The following is a 23,028-nucleotide window of genomic DNA, read 5'->3' as shown; positions in this document are numbered from 1 at the left end:
CTATTAGGATGAGGCTTTCAAAGTTGTTGGGATGAGATTGTTTGCCAGGTCTTTAGGATAAGACCTAATCTCCGAGAGAATTGTCCTCCTTATCCGTATGGAGTTCTATTTTCTTAGTCACACATCCATCTTATATGATGCCTACATGGCCAAATAGATAAAACGGCTGCGAAAGTAACACGTGATACCCAGGACCAAGTCAACCATAACCTAGACAATGTTCTTCTACAATTTTAATTAATTTCAAAGTGTGGGTACAACTCCAAACTTGCAACGAATCAGCACCCAAGACGCTCTTAAATTATTTAATGGTTTGATGAAAGTCGTCGGCAGCAGGCGAGAAACAAATCTAGCATTGTCGTCTGTCGACCCAAGTTTAGACCCTTTTCTTTTCTTTGCAGTTGTATGTCACACCAAATCCACAGTCTCTTTTAATTAGATCACAAATTAAGCTCAAACCTTGAATCCAACCAACACGCCACCAGTCAGTCTACCGTTCAATTCGTTCCTTTGCAAATTTCGATTTTCTAACCAATTACAAATCTCGTAAGTTGAAACATAGAAATGCCATGTGAACATACATCAAATTAAATGATGATAACCACAATTAAACACAGAGATGCATGAGTAGTACAATTAATACGGAACCACCAGAACAGACAGTGACGACACATAGACGATCGATAGATCCCTAGTCAGCCCCTCTCTCAGTCTCAGCAAGTCTCGACCTGCAGGCTCATAAGCTTATTAAGCTGTTGCAATTGGCCCCCCAAAGTTAGCGGGGCTATTCTCAATAGCCTTGAAAGCCTGGAACCTAGGCTCCTTGGCCTGGAATTTCACCGTTACATAGAGCTTCATGTAGTCGTTGAACACGAACTTGGGGTACACTTGATTTGTCTTTTCTGCTTCTTTCTCCACCAATGCTGGGGCCGGGTAGATAACTGCGTCGCTACCAGGGTTGTAGAATGATGCGATTGACATTCTGTTGCCATCTGTCTGGGCCACCACTCGGTGCTCTACGCTCTTGTATTTTCCATTGGTGATTACCTATTTATATATAACAACCACGTTAGCGGTTATTCCAGTAGACGAGGGCAAATATCAGCGGAACCAAATCGAACTACTTTTTGACAACTACTTCAATCCAAATTTCTGCTTAACAGTAAGAGATTAGAGCGAGCCGTGGCGTTAGTGTTGTTACCTCGAGTTGGTCACCGAGATTGACCACGATGGAGTGGCGCATCGGAGGGACGTCCACCCATTCTCCGTCCTTGAGGAGCTGGAGACCACTAACCTGGTCGTCCTGGAAGAGTAGGATGATGCCACCGGCATCCGTGTGGGCTCGAAGACCCTTGATCAGCTCTGGTCTAGGGCAGGGAGGATAATTGGCGACCTTGGTGCCAAAGTTGGGTCCCTTCGACCCATAGAAGGCCTTCTTGAGGTATCCTTTCTCCAGCCCAAGATTCTCGCAGAGCAAGTCTAGGAGTAGCTCTGCTAGTTTCTCCAATTCCGCCACAAACTCCTTCATGGCCTGCCTGTATTATCCAACAAATTAAAGAGATCAGCATATATAGTTTAAGCCAAAGCTTGGATCGAGTATATAGTTTAGTACCACTATTGCTAACACAACTTCTTCCAGTATATAACAAACGTTAACACACAGGCCAGAATGTTTTTGGCTAGCTGTACTGGAGCTATCGTTCTTGTCACACCATCGATTTTATTTTATAGATCAATATTTAAACAAGCCTTAACTGTGAATATATATTATATATCTATATATATATCCCTGTAGGGAATAGCTAGCTCGCATAATTTGTAGAAAGCAGAATGATATGGCACCACCTAGGTAGCTACTTGTCTGATCTGATGGTACTACCATTTACCTGTATTCGTCGGAAATATCCGGGATCTCGTACAAGTTCGATTCCGGGAGGTGGCGCACGAAGAAGGTGCTCTCCCAATCCATGTCGGTAACCTCCTTTTCGACCCCTTCAAGAGCCTTGTTTGCCACCAATTCGTTGAACAGCTGTTCCATGCACTTACTGTAATGTTCCTTATTCAACCTCTCGACAGTGTCCATCAACTCGTGAGAGATCCCGTGATTCAGCAACTATATATGAAAACCCAAATAAATTATAATCAAGCAGATGGAACATGCAAGAACCCATGCACCCCTTTAATCTTACAGTACAGCCATATGTCTAATAACAACAGCACTTTTTTTCTTTCCCAAGTTTTCGACACAGGACATATAATTAAGTAGCTAGTAGTAAAGGAAGTCGAGTTGTCTTACCTCAAAGAATCCCCAGTTCTCACAGGCATCGTTTATGATCTCCATGGTGGCTGCTCTCTCTTTACCGTTCAGCTTCTCCATGTCAACAACTGGGAAGGGCGCCATTTTCTCTCTAACTAGGAAGCGTCGGTGAGTAAGCGTGTGTGTGACAGTGAGTGTCTCTCGACTACCTCTCGTTCTCAACCTTTCAGTGTATCGATTTCTCTCGATGTGGTGTGGTGTCTTGGGGGATCTCAACGATTGCCTATTTATAGGCTTTTCCGAGCAGTTAGAAGTCGAAAAAAAAAAAGAACGAAAAAATTGACCGTAAAATAAATAAATAAAGAAAGGTGGAGAGGCAAAAGCTAATGGTGGGTTAGGCTTCCGTCTTGTTGACCCTGTCCTGTCTCCTGTCCCTCAAAATCACAGTGTTCCTTTGTAGCGCTAGCCCCAAAAAGCATGGTCATGGTCTAATCCTTGCTGAAACATCGATCTCTCTGAGCCTCTGAGGTGGGATGGGACCCGGTCGCTGGCCGGACACACTACCTGCTTGCTCTCTCCTCTTTTTGACGAGAGACCAAAATGAAGATAGGGTAGGGCTCATGGCTGCTACTTTGTTTTTTTTTGTTTTTCTCATCTTGTATGCATGCGCTCCATTTCTTGGATTTGTTTGTGTATGTTTCAAGTTTGAACACGGCATCAGTGAAGGTGCCTCTCTCCTTCCTCTTCCACTACTATCAATGTAATCCATATTGCTAGGCTGTAAGAACTGCCATCTCTTCTTCCATGCTTGGATCACTTCACCCTAAAATGCAAGAGGAACTCTGAGGAGTGATTATTTGATTGTTGTGGACCATTCTCAGTTTGACCGTCAACCATCCCAATTATAGAAGATTGATTGGATGATTATTAGGTAGTTGGGCTGGGTTACGCTACAGCCAATGTTCTTGGGTTATGGCCATTATTTTAACAGTACCGGTCTGTGTTCATCTAAGGGTCGGCATTCAATGAGCCAGGCCAGTAGAGATTATTATTGGTGTCAGATTGGATTTATGCAGCTGGTTGCTGGTTGTATGAAAGGCTCTTTTTCTTTGGGAGTTAAGATCGTTGATGAGAATGCTTGTCTCCGTCTAAGTGCCTTGTCGGCTATAAATTATATATTAGACATGACGAAGTATATTAAACCCTCGCTATTTCTCACTTTCTTCATCTTCTTTTTCTCTTACCTTTATGCTTCTTCTCAGTGGTGGTGGTGAGAAGTAATATCTGTATTCCGTCCCCTTTCCTTTATCTGTTTTGTAAAACTATGGGCAATCAAATCTAAACATGGGACCTCCTCAATTGTATCCAAATCTTTGACATTTGACTTCTGTGTCATATATATATATATTCTCTTAGTACCCGACCCAAAAAGGTAGCGGTAGGTCGCATACACTAATCTTGGTGGGTTTTGATTAAAAAGTAAGATTAAAATCCATCTTTCTATAGTTCAGTTGTAAATCACCATAACATCTTATCATGGCGTCATCTCTAAATAACAATATATTAACAATACAAATAAACATATATGGTATAGTTCGTACCATATAAATACAAGGATTAAGTAGTAATCAAAGACAAGATGGGGGGTATTCATGATTCATGGTGTACATGTACGGTAATCACGGGCGCGCGAGTCCCTCCTCCCTGAGTTCCATAGCTAGCTTGCTGCTGCAATTATTCATTCAATCAAATGATTGTCCTCCACTACTGCTTACACCAACAGAATGTGATGGGTCGTGAGGTACATTAATTATATATATATATCTTGTTAAGTACTATAGTACCCATTAATCAATCAAGTTGCGTTTGATATTGCCAATTTTGGGTACGTAGGGGTTAACTTAAGCACTCGTTGCTTAGGTTACGTTTGTATGGTTCAATTTTCATTTTTTTCTTATTTTTATCTAAGATAAAATTTTAAAATGGATAAGAACGAGCAAAAATATGTAGAATGAGAAAATATTGTTATGAATCAAATATATTTTTTTTTCTAAAAATGAATTCTTTTTAAATTGACGTGTCCTATGTTGCTTTTTTTCATTCAAAAAAATTATAAACCACTAGCCCAAGTCTGCAACCGTCAATATTTACCAGTTAGCATAGATGTTTTGTCAAAGTACTTTTTTATAAAGTACTTCTATAAAAACTCCTTTATAAAAGTGCTTTTATAAAAGTAATTCTATAAAAGTGTTTTTATAAAAGAACTTTCGTAAAAGTACTTCCATAAAAGTGCTTTCGTAAAAGTACTTCCATAAAAGTGCTTTTATAAAAGTATTTTCGTAAAAGTGTTTTCATAAAAGTAATTTTATAAGTGTTTTCATAAAATGCTTTTGTAAAAGTGCTTTTATAAAAGTAATTCCGTAAAAGTGTTTTTATAGAAGTGCTTTTATAAATGTACTTTTGTAAAAGTACTTCCGTAAATGTACTTTTATAAGTGTTTTCATAAAAGTACTTCTGTAAAAGTGCTTTAGTAAAATACTTTTATAAAAGTACTTTTGCAAAAGTACACCTATGACAACAGTTTTGTAGGCAAAGTGCTTTAGTAAAAGTACTTTCATAAAAGTGTTTTCATGTAAAAGTACTTTTATAAAAATGCTTTTCTAAAAGTGCTTTCGCAAAAGTAAAAATCTATGACAACAGTTTTGTAGGCAAAGTTTCTTCAAATAATGAAAATGAGCAAGATGGGGCATGATGATGCGCAATCCGGTCGGTCCTAGCTGTCGGTTACCTCGCTTCTGACGAGATCGGAGGTGCCTGAAACAAGGAAGAAAATGGAGACTTCCGGGGAGGAACCCGGTTGGAACACTTCGAAGCTCAAGTTAGTGCTCTTTCAGAAGGCAAGGGAAATGAGGAATTCTAAGACCAGAAAACGCAAGAATCACATACCCTCTTCCTTGTGAGATGGGGGCCTTTTATAATCACCCTGTGTGCTCACTTCCATGCCTCGACCAGTTCAGGCATCATTACCTCTGCCAGATCGAGTCACTTCCTTCTGTCAATTGCCAGCTCGGGTGTCATAACCTCCACTGCCAGTTGCCAGGGCCGCCTCTGTCCGTTTGGGAAGGCGGTGGCAAGTGGCCGTTGGATGGCGGTTGTCATGTGTTAGTCCTCTGATCGGTCAGGTGCGTCGCTTCCGTGTATAGTCTCCTGGGCGTCAGGTACGGTTGCTCAGTCAAGCGATTTGGAGCCGAAGTGGTCTTTTACTATGAAGTCTCGAGTTCGGATAGGAGTATGGCCCGAACTGCCCCTAGGTGGGTAGTTCGGGTTTTCTGCCTTTGGTGCTCCTTGTAAGGCTCAGGACCTCGAAGGGAGAGCTCAGGACTCTTTAGTTCGGAGCTCGATTTGCAGGTTCCTTCGAGGGAGCTCAAAGCTCGGGTTGCAGGTTCCTTCGAGGGAGATCGGCTCTCTTTAGCTCGGAGCTCAGGTTGCAGGTTCCTTCGAGGGAGCTCAGCTCTTTAGTTCGGAGCTCGGGTTGTGGGCCGGCTGCCGTGCCGAGCTGGTGTTTCTGCCAGGTCACTCTCAGTTGCTTCCACGTGTTGCATGGCCGAGGGGTCGGGTCAAATCTTCCTCCATCAATTTCCCCCCACTCCCCGTGCTCGGGGTCTTGACCCGACGTTGGGAGTTCACGGGATGACAAGTGGATTTGCCTCGGGACACATTGGCCTTGATCAGGAACTTTTCTGGTTTGGTATGCTTGTGTTCTCGGCTCAAACGGGGTTAGCTTGGTTCGACTAGGGGTCAGTCCCGGGCTGCGTGTGGCTCACGCGCGCCAATGATTTTTTTTTAATTTTTGATCGTGCATGCCAAACAATTTCGAATTTTCGAACGTGCGCGCCAAAGTGTCTTTTCGTCGGGGAGTGCGCAACTGACTTTGCAGGGAGCCGTTGGATGGTTTCGATCTTGGCCGTTGATGCGCGGGTACAATGGCTTTAAATAGTGGGGGGACCCCCAGTCACTTTCCTCTGTTATCCTTCAGCGTTTGTTCCTTGAGCTTGCATCCGAGTCGGCCAGCTCGCGTCACTCGTCCGTAGTTCGGTAGCTTTTCCTGGTGAGTCCTCAGGCTTTGTTTTCGATGTCTAGTTTTAGTAGCATGGATAGCCCTCTAACGGGGTCAGACGCTGGTTCTACGAACCGAGCTGCTGCCCCCGATGGCCTTAGTGAGTCCGAGGCGGGGCCCGAGGTAGAGCTCGAGGAAGAGCTCGAGTTTGAGCCCGTATACCGAGTCACATCGGGTAGTTTGGCATCCACCTCCCGCCGAGGTCGGGTGCCAGATAAGTTTGGACCTTCCACTATGACGCCTGAAAGGCTTTGGTCCCTTATTGTCCAGTACAACTTGCCCGGGGAGTATACTTACTTCGTACCTTCGGGCGACTTTCCTTGGGAACACGGTCCGGATGAGATCGTGATATTCTGACAGCAGCTTGTTGCCGGGCTGCGCCTTCCCTTTCATCCTCTTATCGTTGAAGTCATGAACCACTTCGGCGTTACTATAGGTCAACTCCACCCGAACTTTGTTCGTAACCTTGTTGGGACTATCTCCCTGTGCTGTGAACACTGCCTTCCTTTAGACCTGGAAGTCTTTTCAGCTATCCTCATGCTAAAAAAATAGGCAGGTCCCCTACTTGGGCGTAGGAGGGCGTACTACTTGTCACCTCGCCCGAGCTTCAAGCTTTTACACGACCTTCCAAACAAGTTCCCGACATGGAAGCGAAACTACTTCGTGGTTCAAAGTTCTATGCAGTGGCTGTTTCCTACTGAGTGGGGTTTGGCCGCTCTTGACTCCGGCGTCGTATTAGATGAAGACACGGTGAAGGGCCTCCAGGACTGGACCCCCGGCAAGGGCTCAAATGCAAAGCCTATCTGACGGAGGATAAACTCATTCAAGCCGGTCTGAGTTCGGGTAGGTTTTTTGCTCATAAAGATACTTTTGTTTCTGCTTTTATTCGCATCTTCTGACGCCGAGCTCCATTTTGCAGGTGTTATGGAGGCAGACAAGACTCGAGGTGCAAACTTGTTTGCTGGCATGAAGCGGAAGAAGCGAGCTGCTAAGCGAGTTCGCGCCGATCCTTCCTAGGTGGCGGAGCCCGAGGTACCGAGGACGGAGCCTCCTGGGGAGCCCGAGGTGCCCCCTTCATTTTAGGAGGCGGCAGGGGCTCCCTATGCCGGGGCTCCTTATGATGACTCTGCCTACCCCCGGGCTGCGCCTTTGGGCTCGGGGAGCCACGGTGGGATTGGGAGCGTGCTGACGCCGGGCTACGCTCTCCGAAAAAGCAAGGCCGCCACTTGTCCTGAAGAGGTCATGCAGTGGGCCGATCTCCCTACCAATCTCATAGGTGCTCGGGCTGCAACTCACGCCATGGTGGTAAGTCAGAGTGGTTTTTTTTTTTTGCCCAGCTGATTTGTTCTCGTTCTGGCAGGTGAACTCCTCTATCCACGCCTTGGCGATCCAAGCGGAGAGACACTTGAGACGGGCAGAAGCTGCCGAGGCTGAGCTATCAAGGTCTCAGAGAGACAAAGAGGCCTTAGGAATGGTGGTGAGACATATGGCCGATCTGAAGTTGGACCTGGAGCACCAGGTCGAGTACCTTCAGGAAGACATTCGGGAGAAGATGCAGATCTTTTCTCAGGCTGTTGAGGAGGCGAAGGCGAAAGCCGTTGAGGATTATATCGCCTCATCATGCTTTGACGACACGATGGTGAGCTCGTACAGATGGGGTTTCAAGTTGAGCCGATGGATGATAAGGAACATGTACCCCGACCTCGATATCAATGCCATAACCACCTCGCGCATCACTGAGGAGATGGCTGCTGATGACGATGCGGATTCCGAAGACGAAGCGGGTCTTTCGAGTGTTGTCGAAGTCCCTTTTGAAGGCGAGGAAGATTGACTTTTGGGCTTATGAGCTCGCTTGTGTTTTTTGTTTGTTTTTGCTTTTTCCTTTCCAACACTGTAAAGCAAACATTTAGCAATGAAGTACTTTTTCTGTTCAAAAGTTGTGCAAATATCCTCTTCTTGCCGAAGTGAGTATATACCTGAGTTGCTAGACTTAAGCCCCGAGGCAAGTTAACAGGCTATGTGCCCAATCTGTTCTCCGTCCGGGCCATGTACTTCAGGTTCCATACTTGTGTAGATTGCTTTTGTTGATGAGGTGCCGAGGTCATCTTTAGCTCGGTATTCCGCCCCTTTCGGTGCCGAGGTCCTTGTTAGCTCGGCATTCTGGGCCTTATGCTCTGGTAGTGGCTTAGGGTCTGCTTAGTTTGATGATTTATAGGTAGAATCGTCTTAAATTGACGATGTTCCATGCCCGGGGTATCTGTTTACCCTCCAGGGTCTCGAGCTTGTATGCTCCCCCGAGTACCCTCTTTACTCAGTAGGGTCCTTCCCAGTTCGGCCCGAGTTTGCTAACGCCGGGCTTAGGTACCATGATTTTGCGGAGAACCAGGTCGCCAACGCGAAAGTTTCATTTCTTAACTCTGGCATTGTAGTACCGAGCTACCCTTTGCCGATATGCTGCGGTTCTGATGTATGCGAGGTCCCTCACCTCGTCAAGTAGGTCGAGGTTGGTACGTAGCTCGTCATTATTAGTATTGTCGCTGTATGCTTCCAGCCGAAGTGAGGGGATTTCGATTTCGGCTGGGATGACTGCCTCCGTGCCGTAGGTGAGGTTGAAGGGAGTTTCTCCAGTGGCGGTCTTCTCTGTAGTTCGGTATGCCCATAGGACGCTGGGCAGCTCGTCTGTCCATAACCCTTTAGCTCGGTCTAGCCTAGCTTTTAGTCTGCGGAGGATAGCTCTGTTCATGACTTCTGCCTGACCGTTTGTTTGTGGGTAAGCAACCGACGTGAAGTTTTGCCGGATCCCCATGCCTTGGCACCACTCTTGGAATTTGATGTCTTCGAACTGCTTTCCGTTATCGGAGATCAGCACCCGAGGTAGCCCGAAGTGGCACACTATGTTCTTCTAGAAGAAGTTCTGGACATTTCGAGTTGTGATGGTTACGAGAGTCTCATCTTCAACCCACTTGGTGAAGTAGTCTACTGCCACTACTAGGAACTTCCTTCCTCCTGTGGCTGGCGGGACTGGCCCGAGTAGGTCGATACCCCATTGTGCGAAGGGCCATGGGCTGGCGAGGTACTTGAGGTCGGTGGCGGGCTGATGGTGAATATTGGCGTGCTTCTAGCACTTCTCGCACTTCCTAATTAGCCCAACGGCGTCTGCTTTCATTATTGGCCAATAGTACCCCTATCGTAGTGCCTTCTGAGCGACGACCTTGCCCCCCAAGTGTCCGCCACATAGGCCTCCATGAATGTTGCGGAGTACAAGCTCGGCTTCGGGAGGTCACAAGCAGCGCAGGTAGGGGAGAGTGTAGGATCTTTGGTACAGCCATCAGTCTATCATGACGTACTTGGCTGCCTGACGCTTTACCCTCCTGGCGGCATTGCATTCCGTGGGGAGGGTTCCATGTAGCAGGAAGCTCGCGAGTGAATCAATCCAGCTCGGTTTTGCTTGGGCGATAGGAGCGACCTCCTCTGCCCACAGAGAATGTTAGGCCGAGGTAACTCCTCTATGTACACAATTCTCATGGTGTTGTCACTGGTGTTGGCTAGCCAGGACAGGGCGTCGGCCTCAGTGTTCTCTGACCTCGGGATTTGCTTGATGAAGTGTGACTGGAAGCTAAGCAGTGCCTCTCTTACCTTTGCCAAGTAGGCGATCATAGCCGGCTCGCGGACTTCGTATTCCCCTATAACTTGGTTGACCACGAGTTGAGAATCGCTGCAGATAACTACGTGTTTTGCCTTCACCTCCTGCGCCAGAGCTAGCCCTGCTATCAACGCCTCATATTCCGCCTCATTGTTGGATGCCGCGAACTCAAAACGTAGTGCGTACTCTAGTTTTGTGCCACTCGGACCGCGGAGAACTACACCGGCTCCGCTGCCTTGCTGGTTTGAGGAGCCATCTACGTTAAGGATCCATGGCTCTTCATCCCAGTTCGCGCTTGGCCTAACCAGGAGAGATACCGAACTGGGTGCAACCTCACGGGGCTCGGACTCAGCCGGCCTGGGAGCACCGAGCTCACCCGAATTGGGAGCCCTGTGCTCAACCGGGCTAAGGTCCTCAGAGCAGGACGTGCATTCTGCAACGAAATCCGCCAAGGCTTGGGCTTTGATGGTGGTTCGGGGCTTGTACTGGAGGTCGTACTCACTGAGTTCGATGGCCCACTTTGTCAATCGTCTAGAGACCTCGGGCCTAAGTAATACTTGCCTCAGGGGTTTGTCGGTGAGGACGGTGATGGTATGAGCTTGGAAATACGGGCGGAGTTTACGGGCCGCAATGACCAGTTCATAGGCCAGCTTTTCTATCTCTATGTATCTCGTTTTTGCTCCCTGCAATATCTTACTAACATAGTAGATGGGTCGTTGGACCCAATTTGCTTCCTTTATTAGTACCGAACTAACCACTTCGTCGTTTGCCGAAAGGTACAGTTCTAAAACATCGCCCTCTTCGGGCCGGGTCAACACCGGGATGCTAGCGAGGTATTTCTTGGGCTCGTCAAATGCGAGTTGGCAGTTCGGGTTCCACTCGAACCCTTTGCCTTTTATTGCCTTGAAGAAGGGCAGGCAACGGTCCGCTGACTCGGACATGAAGCGACTTAGAGTGGCTATCCTACCATTTAGCCTTTGAACCTCTTTTACTTTTCGGGGTGGTCTCATATCTAGGATGGCCTTTATTTTGTCCGGGTTGGCCTCAATACCGCACCGGTTGATGATGTACCCTAGGAACTTACCCGAGGTGACACCGAAGACACACTTGTTTGGGTTTAGTTTCATGCTAAATTGACGCAGAATTTGGAAGACAGAGTGCAAGTCTTGTATTAATTCATGCGAAAACTGTGTCTTGATGACCATGTCGTCTACATAACATTCTATCTTCGTGCCAATTAAGGGCTGAAACAACTTATTCACGAGTCTTTGGAAGGTCGCCCCAGCATTTTTCAGTCCGAAGGGCATGACCTTGTAGCAGTATAGGCCGAACTCGGAAGGTGGTTTTTTCCTCGTCGGACGGGTCCATCCTGATTTGGTTGTAGCCCGAGTAGGCATCCAGGAAGCTTAGCAACTCATGTCCCGAGGTTGCGTCCACTAGGCGGTCAATCCTGGGGAGGGGGAAGCAATCTTTCAGGCAAGCTCGGTTCAAGTTGGTGTAGTCGACGCACATGCGCCACTTGCCGTTTGCCTTTTTTACCAGAACTAGGTTGGCTACCCAGCTCGGGTAATGAACTTCCCTTACGAAGTATGCTGCGAGGAGCTTCTCGACCTCCTCATTGACCGCCCTCCAGCGTTCTGGGGCTAAGTTGTGTTTCTTCTGTCTAACGGGTCTGACTACAGGATCAGTACTGAGCTTGTGAGTTATGAGCATAGGGTCTATGCCGGGCATTTCTACCGCGGACCAAGCGAAAACATCTAAGTTAGTGAGTAAGAAGTGTATCAGTTCGGGTCGCAGGGGTTCTTCAAGGGATGCTCTGACCTGAAGTAGTTTGGCGGGGTCCTCTGCTGAGACAGAAATGGGAACAGCTTCCTCTGTTGGTGCAGCTCGCTCCTCCTTCAGTTCCGTAGGTCGCTCCAGTTCGAGGTCGCTGGTTATCTTGGCCTTTCCCTTGAGGGCAGCAACGTAACATTTGCAGGACTCGAGCTGGTCGCCCCGCACTACCCCGATGCCGAAGTCCGTTGGGAACTTCATGGCCAAATAGTAATTGGACACCACAACTTTTAAAGCGTGGGTGATCGGCCGACCTACTATGGCATTGTAGGGGGAGGGGGTCGCGACCACCAGAAAATCGTGACTGAGTCTTACCGTGCTAGGCCACGTGCCGACTTCCACAAGTACTGTGACCTTTCCTAGGGGTCTGACCTCTTCTTCGCTGAAGTCGACCAGCGGGGTGTTCGCGGGCTTTAAGTCACTCTCTCGGAACTGGAGCTTGTTGAAGGCCGCTTTAAAGAGGATGTCTGCCGAACTGCCAGAGTCAATGAGTACCCGTCGGACTTCAAAGTCGTTGATGTTCATCTTTATGACTAGTGCGTCATCGTGGGGGTAGTGGACCCCGCACACATCGTCTTCGGTGAAGAATATGGGATCTTCAGTCCTAGGCTGCTTTGAGGGATTTCGTTCTTCTCTAGCGGCCTCCCGAGTTGACGCGCGAGCTGCTGCCGAGGTGCACCCTGCCACGATCGATCCTCCAACGATCACGTGGATTGTTCCCCGAACTGGTCTTTCCTCCAAGGGCTGCTTCTGTGGTTCTGTTGGTCGGTTGCTGGACTCGGGAGCGTCTTTGCTGTGTTCTCCCTGCTGACCTGTCTTATTACTATTATTATTATTGTGTTGTACAAAATTTCGTAGATATCCGCGACGGATAAGTTCCTCTATCTCGTCGTGGAGATTATTACAATGTTCAGTGCTATGATCATGATCCCTATGGAAACTGCAGTACAAGTTTTTATTCCTCTCGATCAGGTTTCCCTTCAGATGAGGAGGCCACTTTACATATGAGGCATCTTTGATCGTCATTAAGATCTCGGCCCACTTCGTGTTCAAAGGTGTGTAGTCCGTCCGAGCTGCTAAGGGAGCTCGGAACGACTGGCTTGGCTTCATCTCCCGAGCTGGGTCTTTCCTTCTTCTGTCATCTGGGTTGAAGGGCTCGCCTTCCCTCTTCCTTTTCTCGATCCCGGTTTCAGTCCTTTGGTTGATCTCCTCCTCTGTTCTCATGAATTTGTCCGCGAGCTTGAGGAATTCAGCCACGGTCGCGGGTTGGTTAACTACCATGTGCCACTTGAACTCCTTGTGCGTCACTCCTCTCTTGGCTACCACGAGCTACACCATGGGGTCCAGGCGTGGTATCTACAAGCATGCGTCATTGAACCGCTTGATGTAGCCTTGGATGGACTCTCCTTCCCTCTGGACTACTCCGAAGATGCTCTCCTCGGTTCGGGGGCACCGTTTGCTGGTAACAAAGTGCGCGGTGAAGACCTGCACGAACTGGGTCTAGCTTCTTATTGACCCGGGGGCCAGGTTCCTGTACCAGGTGCGGGCTACCCCCTGAAGGTGGTAGTGAAAGCCACGCACATGCAGGATTCACTGGCCCTTGCCAGGTGCATTTGGGACTGGAAGGCGTCGACGTGGTCGTTGGGGTCGAAGGACCCATCATACTTGTCTAGAGAGAGGAGTTTGAAATCTCTGGGCATGGGGATTGAAAGGTGTTCTGATGAGAGGGGGGAAGGGACTGAGAGAACAGGGGCAGCTTTTACCTCGTCCGAGCTTATCTCTTCTTTACCTCGGAGCTCGGGTAGGATGCGGTGGTAGCTCGGCGACTTCGTCGGCGTCTTCGTTGCTGCTTAGAGGGCCTAGTATTGGCGTTGCTGGCCTTGGTGTTGCCAAGCTTGATGGGCCCAGACTATTGGTAGTCTGCCGCTAGGACGCCGAATCGGTTCTCTGTGAGCGGGAGCTCAAACTTGGAGTGCCGAGGTGCTGACTTGGCTGGCAAGGAGGTTCCCGATCCGTCGACGAGCTGCGAGGCGGAGGTGATTGGTCTTTCCCTCCTGCCCGGGGATGAGGCCTGGCTCTTGGAGGAGTTCTAAAGTTGGGAGGCTTCTCCTCGGTGGAGGCGTCTGCCCTGAGGGGAGGGCTTGACCGACTTCGGAGCAGGGTGCCGAGGTGGAAGCTGTGGTTGGTTCAGAGGCAGTTGGGGGAACTGCTATTGATAGTGATACTGAGAGATGTGGTGCAGTACTTGATGCTGATGGAGCTGATGCTGCTAGAACTGCTGCATTTGGGCTTGCATTGCCCACATGCACTACATCAAGTCGTCAAACTGGTTTTGGCTAGTCGCCAGGGGGACAACAGTTGGTTCAGCAAAGGTTGTCTCGACAGGGAGAGGAAGGGGAACGTTCACAGGTGCCACCATGTTTGGTGCATTGAGGCTAGGGATTCCGTCCGTCGATAGGGGAACAATGAACTATCCTATGCACATAGTGGCGGGCTGGGGGTGTTCCCCTACAGGATTCAAGTCGGTGTTGTGTCTACTATTGCTGGGAGAAGCTATGGAAGCTAAGGTTTCTTTAAGAGAGAGAGAGAGAGAGAGAGAGAGTTAGAGGTTAGGAGAGGCTTTTTGAAGTCTTCCCATAGATGGCGCCAAATGATGATGCGCAATCCGGTCGGTCCTAGCTGCCGGTTACCTCGCTTCTGACGAGATCGGAGGTGCCTGAAACAAGGAAGAAAATGGAGACTTCCGGGGAGGAACCCGGTTGGAACACTTCGGAGCTCAAGTTAGTGCTCTTTCAGAAGGCAAGGGAAATGAGGAATTCTAAGACCAGAAAACGCAAGAATCACATACCCTCTTCCTTGTGAGATGGGGGCCTTTTATAATCACCCCGTGTGCTCACTTCCATGCCTCGGCCAGTTCGGGCATCATTACCTCTGCCAGATCGGGTCACCTCCTTCTGTCAACTGCCAGTTCGGGTGTCATAACCTCCACTGCCAGTTGCCAGGGCCGCCTCTGTCTGTCTGGGATGGCGGTGGCAGGTGGCCGTTGGATGGCGGCTGTCATGTGTCAGTCCTCTGATCGGTCAGGTGCGCCGCCTTCGTGTACGGTCTCTTGGGTGTTAGGTACGGTTGCTCAGTCAGGCGATTTCGAGCCGAAGTGGTCTTTTACTGTGAAGTCTTGAGTTCGGATAAAAGTATGGCTCGAATTGCCCCTAGGTGGGTAGTTCGGGTTTTCTGCCTTTGGTGCTCCTTGTAAGGCTCAGGACCTCGAAGGGAGAGCTCGGGACTCTTTAGTTCGGAGCTCGGTTTGTAGGTTCCTTCGAGGGAGCTCGGCTCCCTTTAGCTCGGAGCTCGAGTTGCAGGTTCCTTCGAGGAAGCTCGGCTCTCTTTAGCTCGGAGCTCGGGTTGCAGGTTCCTTCGAGGGAGCTCGGCTCTTTAGTTCGGAGCTCGGGCTGTGGGCCTGCTGCCGTGCCGAGCTGGCGTTTCTGCCAGGTCACTCTCGGTTGCTTCCACGTGTCGCATGGCCGAGGGGTTGGGTCAAATCTTCTTCCATCAGGGCATAATTATTTTTCATGCTACATGCTACTCGATTTTTGTACTATGGGACTGATTTTTCATTCTAAAAAGAATGTGGCCCATGGAAAGAATTTTATAACAAAACACTCTAATGTCATTCATTATTGTCTAATCTTATTTAGAATGAATAAGAATTAAAAGAATGAGACCTAGAATAATAAACCAAACATGACTTTAGTTGCTGAGCTAAGAAGATGTGATGGATCATGGAGATGAGTTGTTATATGGGCCAGGTAGTCCACCTGAATAAAAAAACAGACCCATGGCCACAGAGGATACATTATTATAAAAGAGGTTTCTGTCTACGTGTTGTAATATTGAGTTTTTTCCAAAGAATCGCCATCGTCCAGTAAACGAGATAAGCTTTTGTCGTAACTACAATTTAACACTATGCAACGCACCAGACAGAACTTATTCTTTTGAGTGATCTTGTCACTATAAAGAGGAGGAAATGATGCTTATATCCATGAATGTCGAATATAATTGATGTGCACTCTCTCTAAGTTGCTCACCAAAAGTTTATCCTTGATCTACCTCTCGTATATTAGCAATAGTATATTTATTATTGTTTATGAACAACTTAATTAATTGCCCACATCATGCCTATATAGGCTTATAGGATGTGTAGTTGTCCAATTATTAGAAAAAATATTGTGGTTAATTGGGTGTTGATGAGAAGAAGATCAAGATGCATGTTAACAGAAGATAGGGACAAGAGAGAGATTGGTCTTACAGTACAAATTAAAGAGAGAGAAATCATGCATGCATACAGTGCATCTGCTTGGTAAAGTTCAAATGTATATGTAAAGATTTCAGCGTGAAGAAGAGATGGATGCATCATGGCATGCAAGTTGGGGCAGATCTGTACAAACAGTTACGGTAGCGTGTTGCTTGAAAACCAATTCCAATTGGCGCTCACGTGGGATACCTAAGAAAACTAACGGCCAATAAGGCTAGATTAAAGTACCAAACCATTTACTTCCAGCTGCTTATTGGTTGGTGGCCTGTTAACGTCTTTAATTTGTTATTTCTGTATCTAGTCGGCGCCAATTTATTGCAATTTAGTTGTGTGGTCTTGTCGTCAGACCTGGCCACACAATTACGCAGTCTCACTATTAACTATTTTATCAATATAGTTATATTGACTTTGGGAATGGGATCTGCTCCTCACACAGGGCGTCTCACATACATATCCACTGTGCATTCCACAATAAATCAACAATGATGCGCGGTATGTTTCTTCGTCGGCAGCTGCCCTGCCCTCCCTAATCTCCGGTCGCTCATTAAGGCAGTTAATTAAAGTCTTTTTGTTTCGTCTTTAATTTTTATATTTAAAAAAAATTAATTTTAAGAGAAAAATAGTTGTTGTTTTTTCTCTTATTTCTTATATCTTAAAATGCAATTATGTAAATTTTTATTTCTCAATGATATCCCTAAAAAGACAAATAAAAACTCTTATAGATAAGTCAAAATGGATATTTAATAATTTTCAGAATTCATAACAACACTTTGCATTTAGAGTTCAAAGGAGAGAAAAGTTCTCCAATAACAATATACTTCTTAATGTAATTATTGCACTTTCAGATGTTAAATTTCAAAACAAACAAATAGGCCCTAAGACACATCAGTATTATAAAAATACCAAGCATGTATTTTGAAGTGTGAACATTTATTGACTAAACGTTTTGTACTTGATTTGTTTGAAAAACCAAGAAAAGCAATGATGAACCCATTTATTAACACTTAGGTGCCATTAAACACCACATCAACAAAATATTGAATAAATGCCTACCCATTAGAGAAGTGCTCAAATGAAGCTTTTCCCAATGATAAATGTGCATATAAACAGAAGTTTACCTTTACAAATCTTTATGCATACAAATTTACATAATAGGAGAAATGCTGAAGTAACACCTATATGATAGCATTTATTCAATAAACACCCGTAGTTCTAAACACACGCCAAGAAACAAGGGCAAAATCAGAATAACTACGTACGTACGTAGTAATAATGATAGAAACTAGAGATGCATTACAAGGTTTGATCTGACTAGTAGGGCCCTCAACCATATAAGAACATTTCAATAATTTAATTTGGGTGCTCGATCGATCAGGTGATCAATCATTACCATCCAGCAAGCATGCGCATTCGATTATTGGACGGTTTGTTATTGTGGCAACTCAAGAGAATGTTGTAGTGTTAATTGCCAATTAAGGTTGCGTTTTATCAACTAGGCATTCTGCATTTCCCATTTCATCCCTCCCGGCCTATCCGGCAGAACGGTTTTATAATGATAAAATGCATGCCTCGAAAGACTTCCATTGATTCATTTGTGATCAACTGGGCTGCAACTTGAGTTTGGGTTAACTTGATAAATTTGAGGTCAAATATCAATATCCTAGTCCAACCATACGTGTCACACTATCCTAACTCCAACAGGAAATTGGGGTCCTATAATTGACCTTATTTTCCACCAATCTTATAACCCAATTATATTTTTCCATTTGCTGATTTTGCTTGAGTTGGGATTGGTCCATTCTAAGTTGCATTCATACATAGTAATCAATCCATCACCCAAGTTTCCTTTCATCTTACCTCGTATGCATTTACATATGAAATTGAACTTACTTTTTGGTGAATTGAAGGAAGCTGCTGGATTAGTTAGGAATCAGTTTGTGTTGTCGAATCATTTTTGCCTCTGTGGTCATAGATCACAGGTTTGACCATTCAGGTCAATCGGGTCAGACCATGTCATATATAATTATTTTTATATGTAATATATGTATAAGTATTATTTTATGTTTAATTTATATTTTAAATTAAGTTTTTAATTTTTTTATTTATAAAATGTTAAAAATTATAATTTCTTTTATAAAAATAAAATGACCTTGTGAGATATAGATTTCAAAAAATTATCCAAAATTAAGGTCCGAAAATTTGCACATATATTAAACATACAACTTGTGACTTGAAGACTGGGTCAAACAGTCAATGATTCAACTGTATCAAATGACGAGTTTCATGCAAACCTGGAATCTTGACCATTGACTATTCAAACGGATCAACCGGTCAAATCACAGGTTCAAATATCGCCTTCACCCTCCCAATTCCCAAATTTGCATATCAAAAGAAAGGATAAGAAAGAGCTAACTTTGATATTGCGTTGAAGGCAATTCCAGCATGTGGCCGGATGCCCGAAATAGATTTATCCAAGTCATCCTCTTTCCCTGTGACATGTTACAGCCAAATGGTTCTCATGTGAAAAATATGCACTATTTTCATGCCATTCTATTGCCATGTGGCATGTTTGAACCTCCTATAGTTTTATCGATCTTATAAGTAAACCAACAATTAACCATCTTTTAGCCTTTTCATTCTCTTTATTTTTTTTGGGGGGGCTATAGGCAATCAATCTTGGTGGTTGAGGCAGGTAAAGGCGACTCCGGATCTTCCAAGTTTACCCAGTCAAAGAGTAAACACATGTACACTACAATGATGTGTTCACCCCTGATTTAGTTTAATTGGTCTTGTTGTGTTTTTATCCCTATGATATGGTATTGCAGGCCAGTCTCACCTTATAAACAAGTGAACATGCACTGAGGTCAATCTATACATAATATAGAATGAGATTTGATCTTCTTGTTGTGCTAATCCTTTGATTAAAATCAAAGAAAGTTGAAAGATATGGAGAGAGTTTATCTGATGAACTAGTGTCCCATGGTATTTTTATTCAATTTTCATAAAGGTATTCCATGTTAAAAATCGTGTATGCATCGTTTCTTGTTCTTGCTCTATTTATTTTCTCTTCCATCTTCCATGTCGTTAAAATTCACCTTTCCACCTTGAAATCAAACAGGTCTTCTAACTCATTAAACATGTTTTTTATTTGTAACAGATCCAGAGCCGGTGATGGCGGATATGTTTCCGGGTCACTACACAGTAGGATTGTAGGAACCACCACCCATGACCCACCCGGTTCACCGGCTAGCTTGTTTATATTCAAGATGTTTTGGAGCAATTTTTCGAAGTTAGGGATAACAATTGGTCAGGTTAGACCCAATCTTAGTGGACTGATTTTGGGTCATCTTAAAGGGGGGTTTACGCACCATCATGATTGATGCAATGGTCGGGTTGTGTTCGGGTTGGAATCAGATCAGGTTGAGCCGAACCGGAACTATTGAGTATTGGCAGACAGCACATAGATGTATAGGGTAATGGGCAAATGCATAAGTTGACACAGGTAAAGTTACTGCGCACGTGGCTTGCATCATTTATGATAAACTTAGGAGAGGGACCACCTGCCTCTCCAGAGACAGAAAAAGCCCATTCATATTCATTACTGGCTTCAAGGCCAATATCGACTGTGACTGTGATGTGAGACCAATGGTCCATGGGCTAGCATGGAGTGGACTTGGATAAGCTAAGTGTTCAAAGCGGGGGTCTGCAAGGAGGACCACGACCATTGAAATATGATTCATTCAACGTATGGATGATGGATGGGCAAAGCTTTTGAAAACCTCATCTCTATGTTCCACATGCATTGAACCTCTTCTAAATGTTGTCAGCTGTCCATAGGATCATTTTCAGGCCAAACAGGCATGTATATAGATAATAGATCTTAGGCTCGCTGTCGCAGATTAGCCTAATTTTTCTTTTAATTTCTAAATTCAATATCTTTTTACAATAAACTAATTTAATTGGATATAGGGTTTCCGGTTATTGCCGTACGTTATACGTGCTGGGCCTCTGCCTAATATAACAAACATAGTTTAACCAATCATATTAACGGCCTCTTCATAAGTTTTTATTTTGAATCTCTTTTAATGACATTTTTTTTCCTTGAAAAAGTACATTTATTTGATATTTTGAAGTTTGAACACATCCGTTGCAAGATAAGTTGGGCTAAGTTGTAACTTATAATATGGAGGGGCTTTAATGTTCACCGTCCAAAACTAAGTGATACGTGGATGTATAATGGAAGTCCAATTATTTGGATGGGCAATAATGTTCAATTGCGGTGGCCCATTTGGTCCAACTATCAAAACCACTCCAACTGGTGATATATCAGCACTCAACAGGCTATACGCTATTGCTATGCGAACATCTTGTTAATAAATTCCCATGCATGTGATGGATGGATCCATTCTTCCGTTGTCGTCGACCAACGTGCTCTTTCTTAGCCACTTGCCCCTACCCTCTCAGTCTCTCACCCCATTTCCAGGGTTGCTGAAAGACCCGTTTTCTGCCCGCGGTGTGGGGGACGGCTTCAGCTTTGATGAAGCGGCTTTCACTGAGACACTTTGAAGAAGTTAATAAAACCAGTTTTACTGAAAAGTTGATGAGTATTTTTTACCAAACATAATTCTAGGCTTTTCCAGTTCTCTGTGAAGGGTGCTTTAGGGATTGTAATTCGAGATCCCCTTTGGCGCTATATACTCGGTCCAGCTATGACCTTTTGACTGCTTTGAGTCAGGCTCTCTATTAATCTTTCCCTTGTTGTCAGGCTCATTATGCATCCCCGTCTGGTAATCGAGTGGCTCATACACTCGCTCAATAGTCAAAATCGTTCAATAACCTGGACTGATATTCCTCACTTTGTAAGGTCGTTGATTGCAGTCCGCATCAGGTAGGTACATATTATGAGTATGTTGAGTAAGCAGTTAGAAGTTTTTTCTTTGGCACCTGTTCCTTAAAATGCCCCCACCCTACCTTAAAAAGATTAAGAATATTTTATTGTGTGTTCATTTACTGTGCTTACAATGCTGCACCTACTAAATCCATACTAAACTCCATTGTTTCATGCTGAGATGTAACTTGTTGATCGGAAAGAAATTGCTTAAAAAACACTCCCAAACGGAGACTTTAATCAGTGGTCAGGGAAATTTTGAATTACAAACTTATAAAAAGAATTAATTGTTATAATCATAAACAGGCTGGAAAATTATTGGTGAGAATCAATAATTGTACCACCAAATTGGATGATGGCCAAATTAAGTGAGCTTTGAGATATGTGGACATCACTAATTGTTCGTGCCACCTTTGCATGCAAAACATCATTAAAATATAAATGTATAAACATATATTTGAGTATATGTTCCCACTCTTTCTCTGGTTCGATCCGCTTCTCATTCCTATGTTTATAATTTGGTTTATTGGGTTGCAATAATCAAAATCCGAGTCGAGTAGCAGCTAACTCTGGCCTCCGGCCCAGCAACTTGGGCAGATCCAACAGAATTACACAAGCCCGACTTGATACAAACCCAAACTTCTGCATGGGCTTAACTTGATTTCTTTTCTTCTGGGATGGGCCTGGGCTTGCAAATGTGGGCTCGATGTCTACTTTCATTCAACAATGAATGAGGCCTTTTGCTATGGACCTAGTTGATGGGTTGTGGGGTCACTGATAAGTGCATAGGTTTGAAATTGTCTATCCATGGATTTGAATGGAGGGAGTCCTTAGAACCAACTCAACTAGGACTGGATTGAGAACCTATCTAACCGCCTATAATAGGCAAAGCTTTATTTTGGGCACGACACATTACCAATAGCTTGGGTAAAAGAGTAATCGCACACAATGTTCTTCTGACCAAAAAGACAAGCAAGGGGCTGAATGGGTTGACGTGTCATGCCCGAGAAGGTTCCCAACGGACAGCCAAAGTTTTTTTTCTTATAATGTACTTAACCTATGTGTGTGTATATATTCTATGTATATACTTTGTAGACTATATATTTAAACTATTTATGTACACACTATATGTTTACAACATTTATATGATTAACTATAGGGCCTGTAAGCTGTACACATGCATAAAACATGTATATGCACATATGACATATATTATTATACATTCTGCGCGCATCATGTGTATTACTACCCCAAAAAGACAGTATCTAGTGTTTGTATATTCTTATTTTCTTCCAATCGTAGATTGATCTATAAAGCAGAATGAAATGTAGAAACCAAAAGCATGAGAAGGAAGACGTTCAAACTAACCTGTCCACACCTGAGCCCAGAACAACCCATGTTGTGATGGGTTGAGGTTAAGCCAGACTTGAGTTACCAATATGAGCTTTGACCTCAGGTTGCTCGGCTCTGGGTCTCAGGGTTGTGCATGGGTTGCTCTAAAACTGGTAGAAATTAAAAAATAAAAACAACAACATAATGTCATTTTTTACCACGACCATTTTATATGCAACCCAACACTGTAAAAATAGGATTTTGCATGAAATAATTTGTTTTCCTTCATCTTATATGCAGCCGATCAAAGATAAAAGGAAGAATTCAGGAATATTCAAAAGCTATTCTATTCTATATATAAAGTAAACTAAGGCCGTTCAAATTTGCCAATATTAATTCAAGGAATCTTTCAGATGAGTTCAAATAGGAAATTCAGTAGTAGTATGAACATAAATTGGCAATTTAAGACATCTGTGCTAAAATATGAAATGTTACAAAGCTTTATTTTTGTATAATCATGTTTTTCTGAAAGAAGGAAATGAATGCAGCAGCAAAGAACCAAACCCGGTCAAAAAAAAAAAAAAGAGATTTGGGGTAAAAAAAGTGTTTTTTTTTTTTTAATACCGCCTCATATTGTTGTTGAATT

The 23,028-nt window shown here is 44.7% G+C and overlaps 1 protein-coding gene across 1 annotated transcript; it reads right to left on the bottom strand.

Moving 5' to 3' along the window:
- Positions 1–491: 491 nt before the first annotated feature.
- Positions 492–2,630, bottom strand: LOC104606504 (1-aminocyclopropane-1-carboxylate oxidase). The gene is made up of 4 exons (XM_010271745.3): positions 2,297–2,630; positions 1,887–2,113; positions 1,202–1,535; positions 492–1,047 (listed from the first exon to the last, which is right to left on the bottom strand). The coding sequence occupies exons 1-4, from the start codon at positions 2,399–2,401 to the stop codon at positions 748–750; spliced, it is 966 nt and encodes a 321-aa protein (XP_010270047.1). The 5' UTR covers positions 2,402–2,630; the 3' UTR covers positions 492–747.
- Positions 2,631–23,028: the final 20,398 nt, after the last annotated feature.

This window comes from Nelumbo nucifera, chromosome 1 (assembly GCF_055504915.1).
Source record: "Nelumbo nucifera cultivar China Antique chromosome 1, China Antique-T2T, whole genome shotgun sequence".
NCBI classification, from domain to species: domain Eukaryota; kingdom Viridiplantae; phylum Streptophyta; class Magnoliopsida; order Proteales; family Nelumbonaceae; genus Nelumbo; species Nelumbo nucifera.
Note: the sequence above shows the minus strand (reverse complement) of the source record. Positions and strands in the feature narration are given on the sequence as shown.

Coding starts and splice junctions, on each gene's coding strand:
- LOC104606504 (XM_010271745.3), bottom strand. CDS start 2,401: ATGGCGCCCTTCCCAGTTGTTGACATGGAGAAGCTGAACGGTAAAGAG. Junction 1,536..1,886: donor GATATTTCCGACGAATACAG/GTAAATGGTAGT, acceptor TGGATAATACAG/GCAGGCCATGAAGGAGTTTG. Junction 1,048..1,201: donor ATCTCGGTGACCAACTCGAG/GTAACAACACTA, acceptor ATATATAAATAG/GTAATCACCAATGGAAAATA.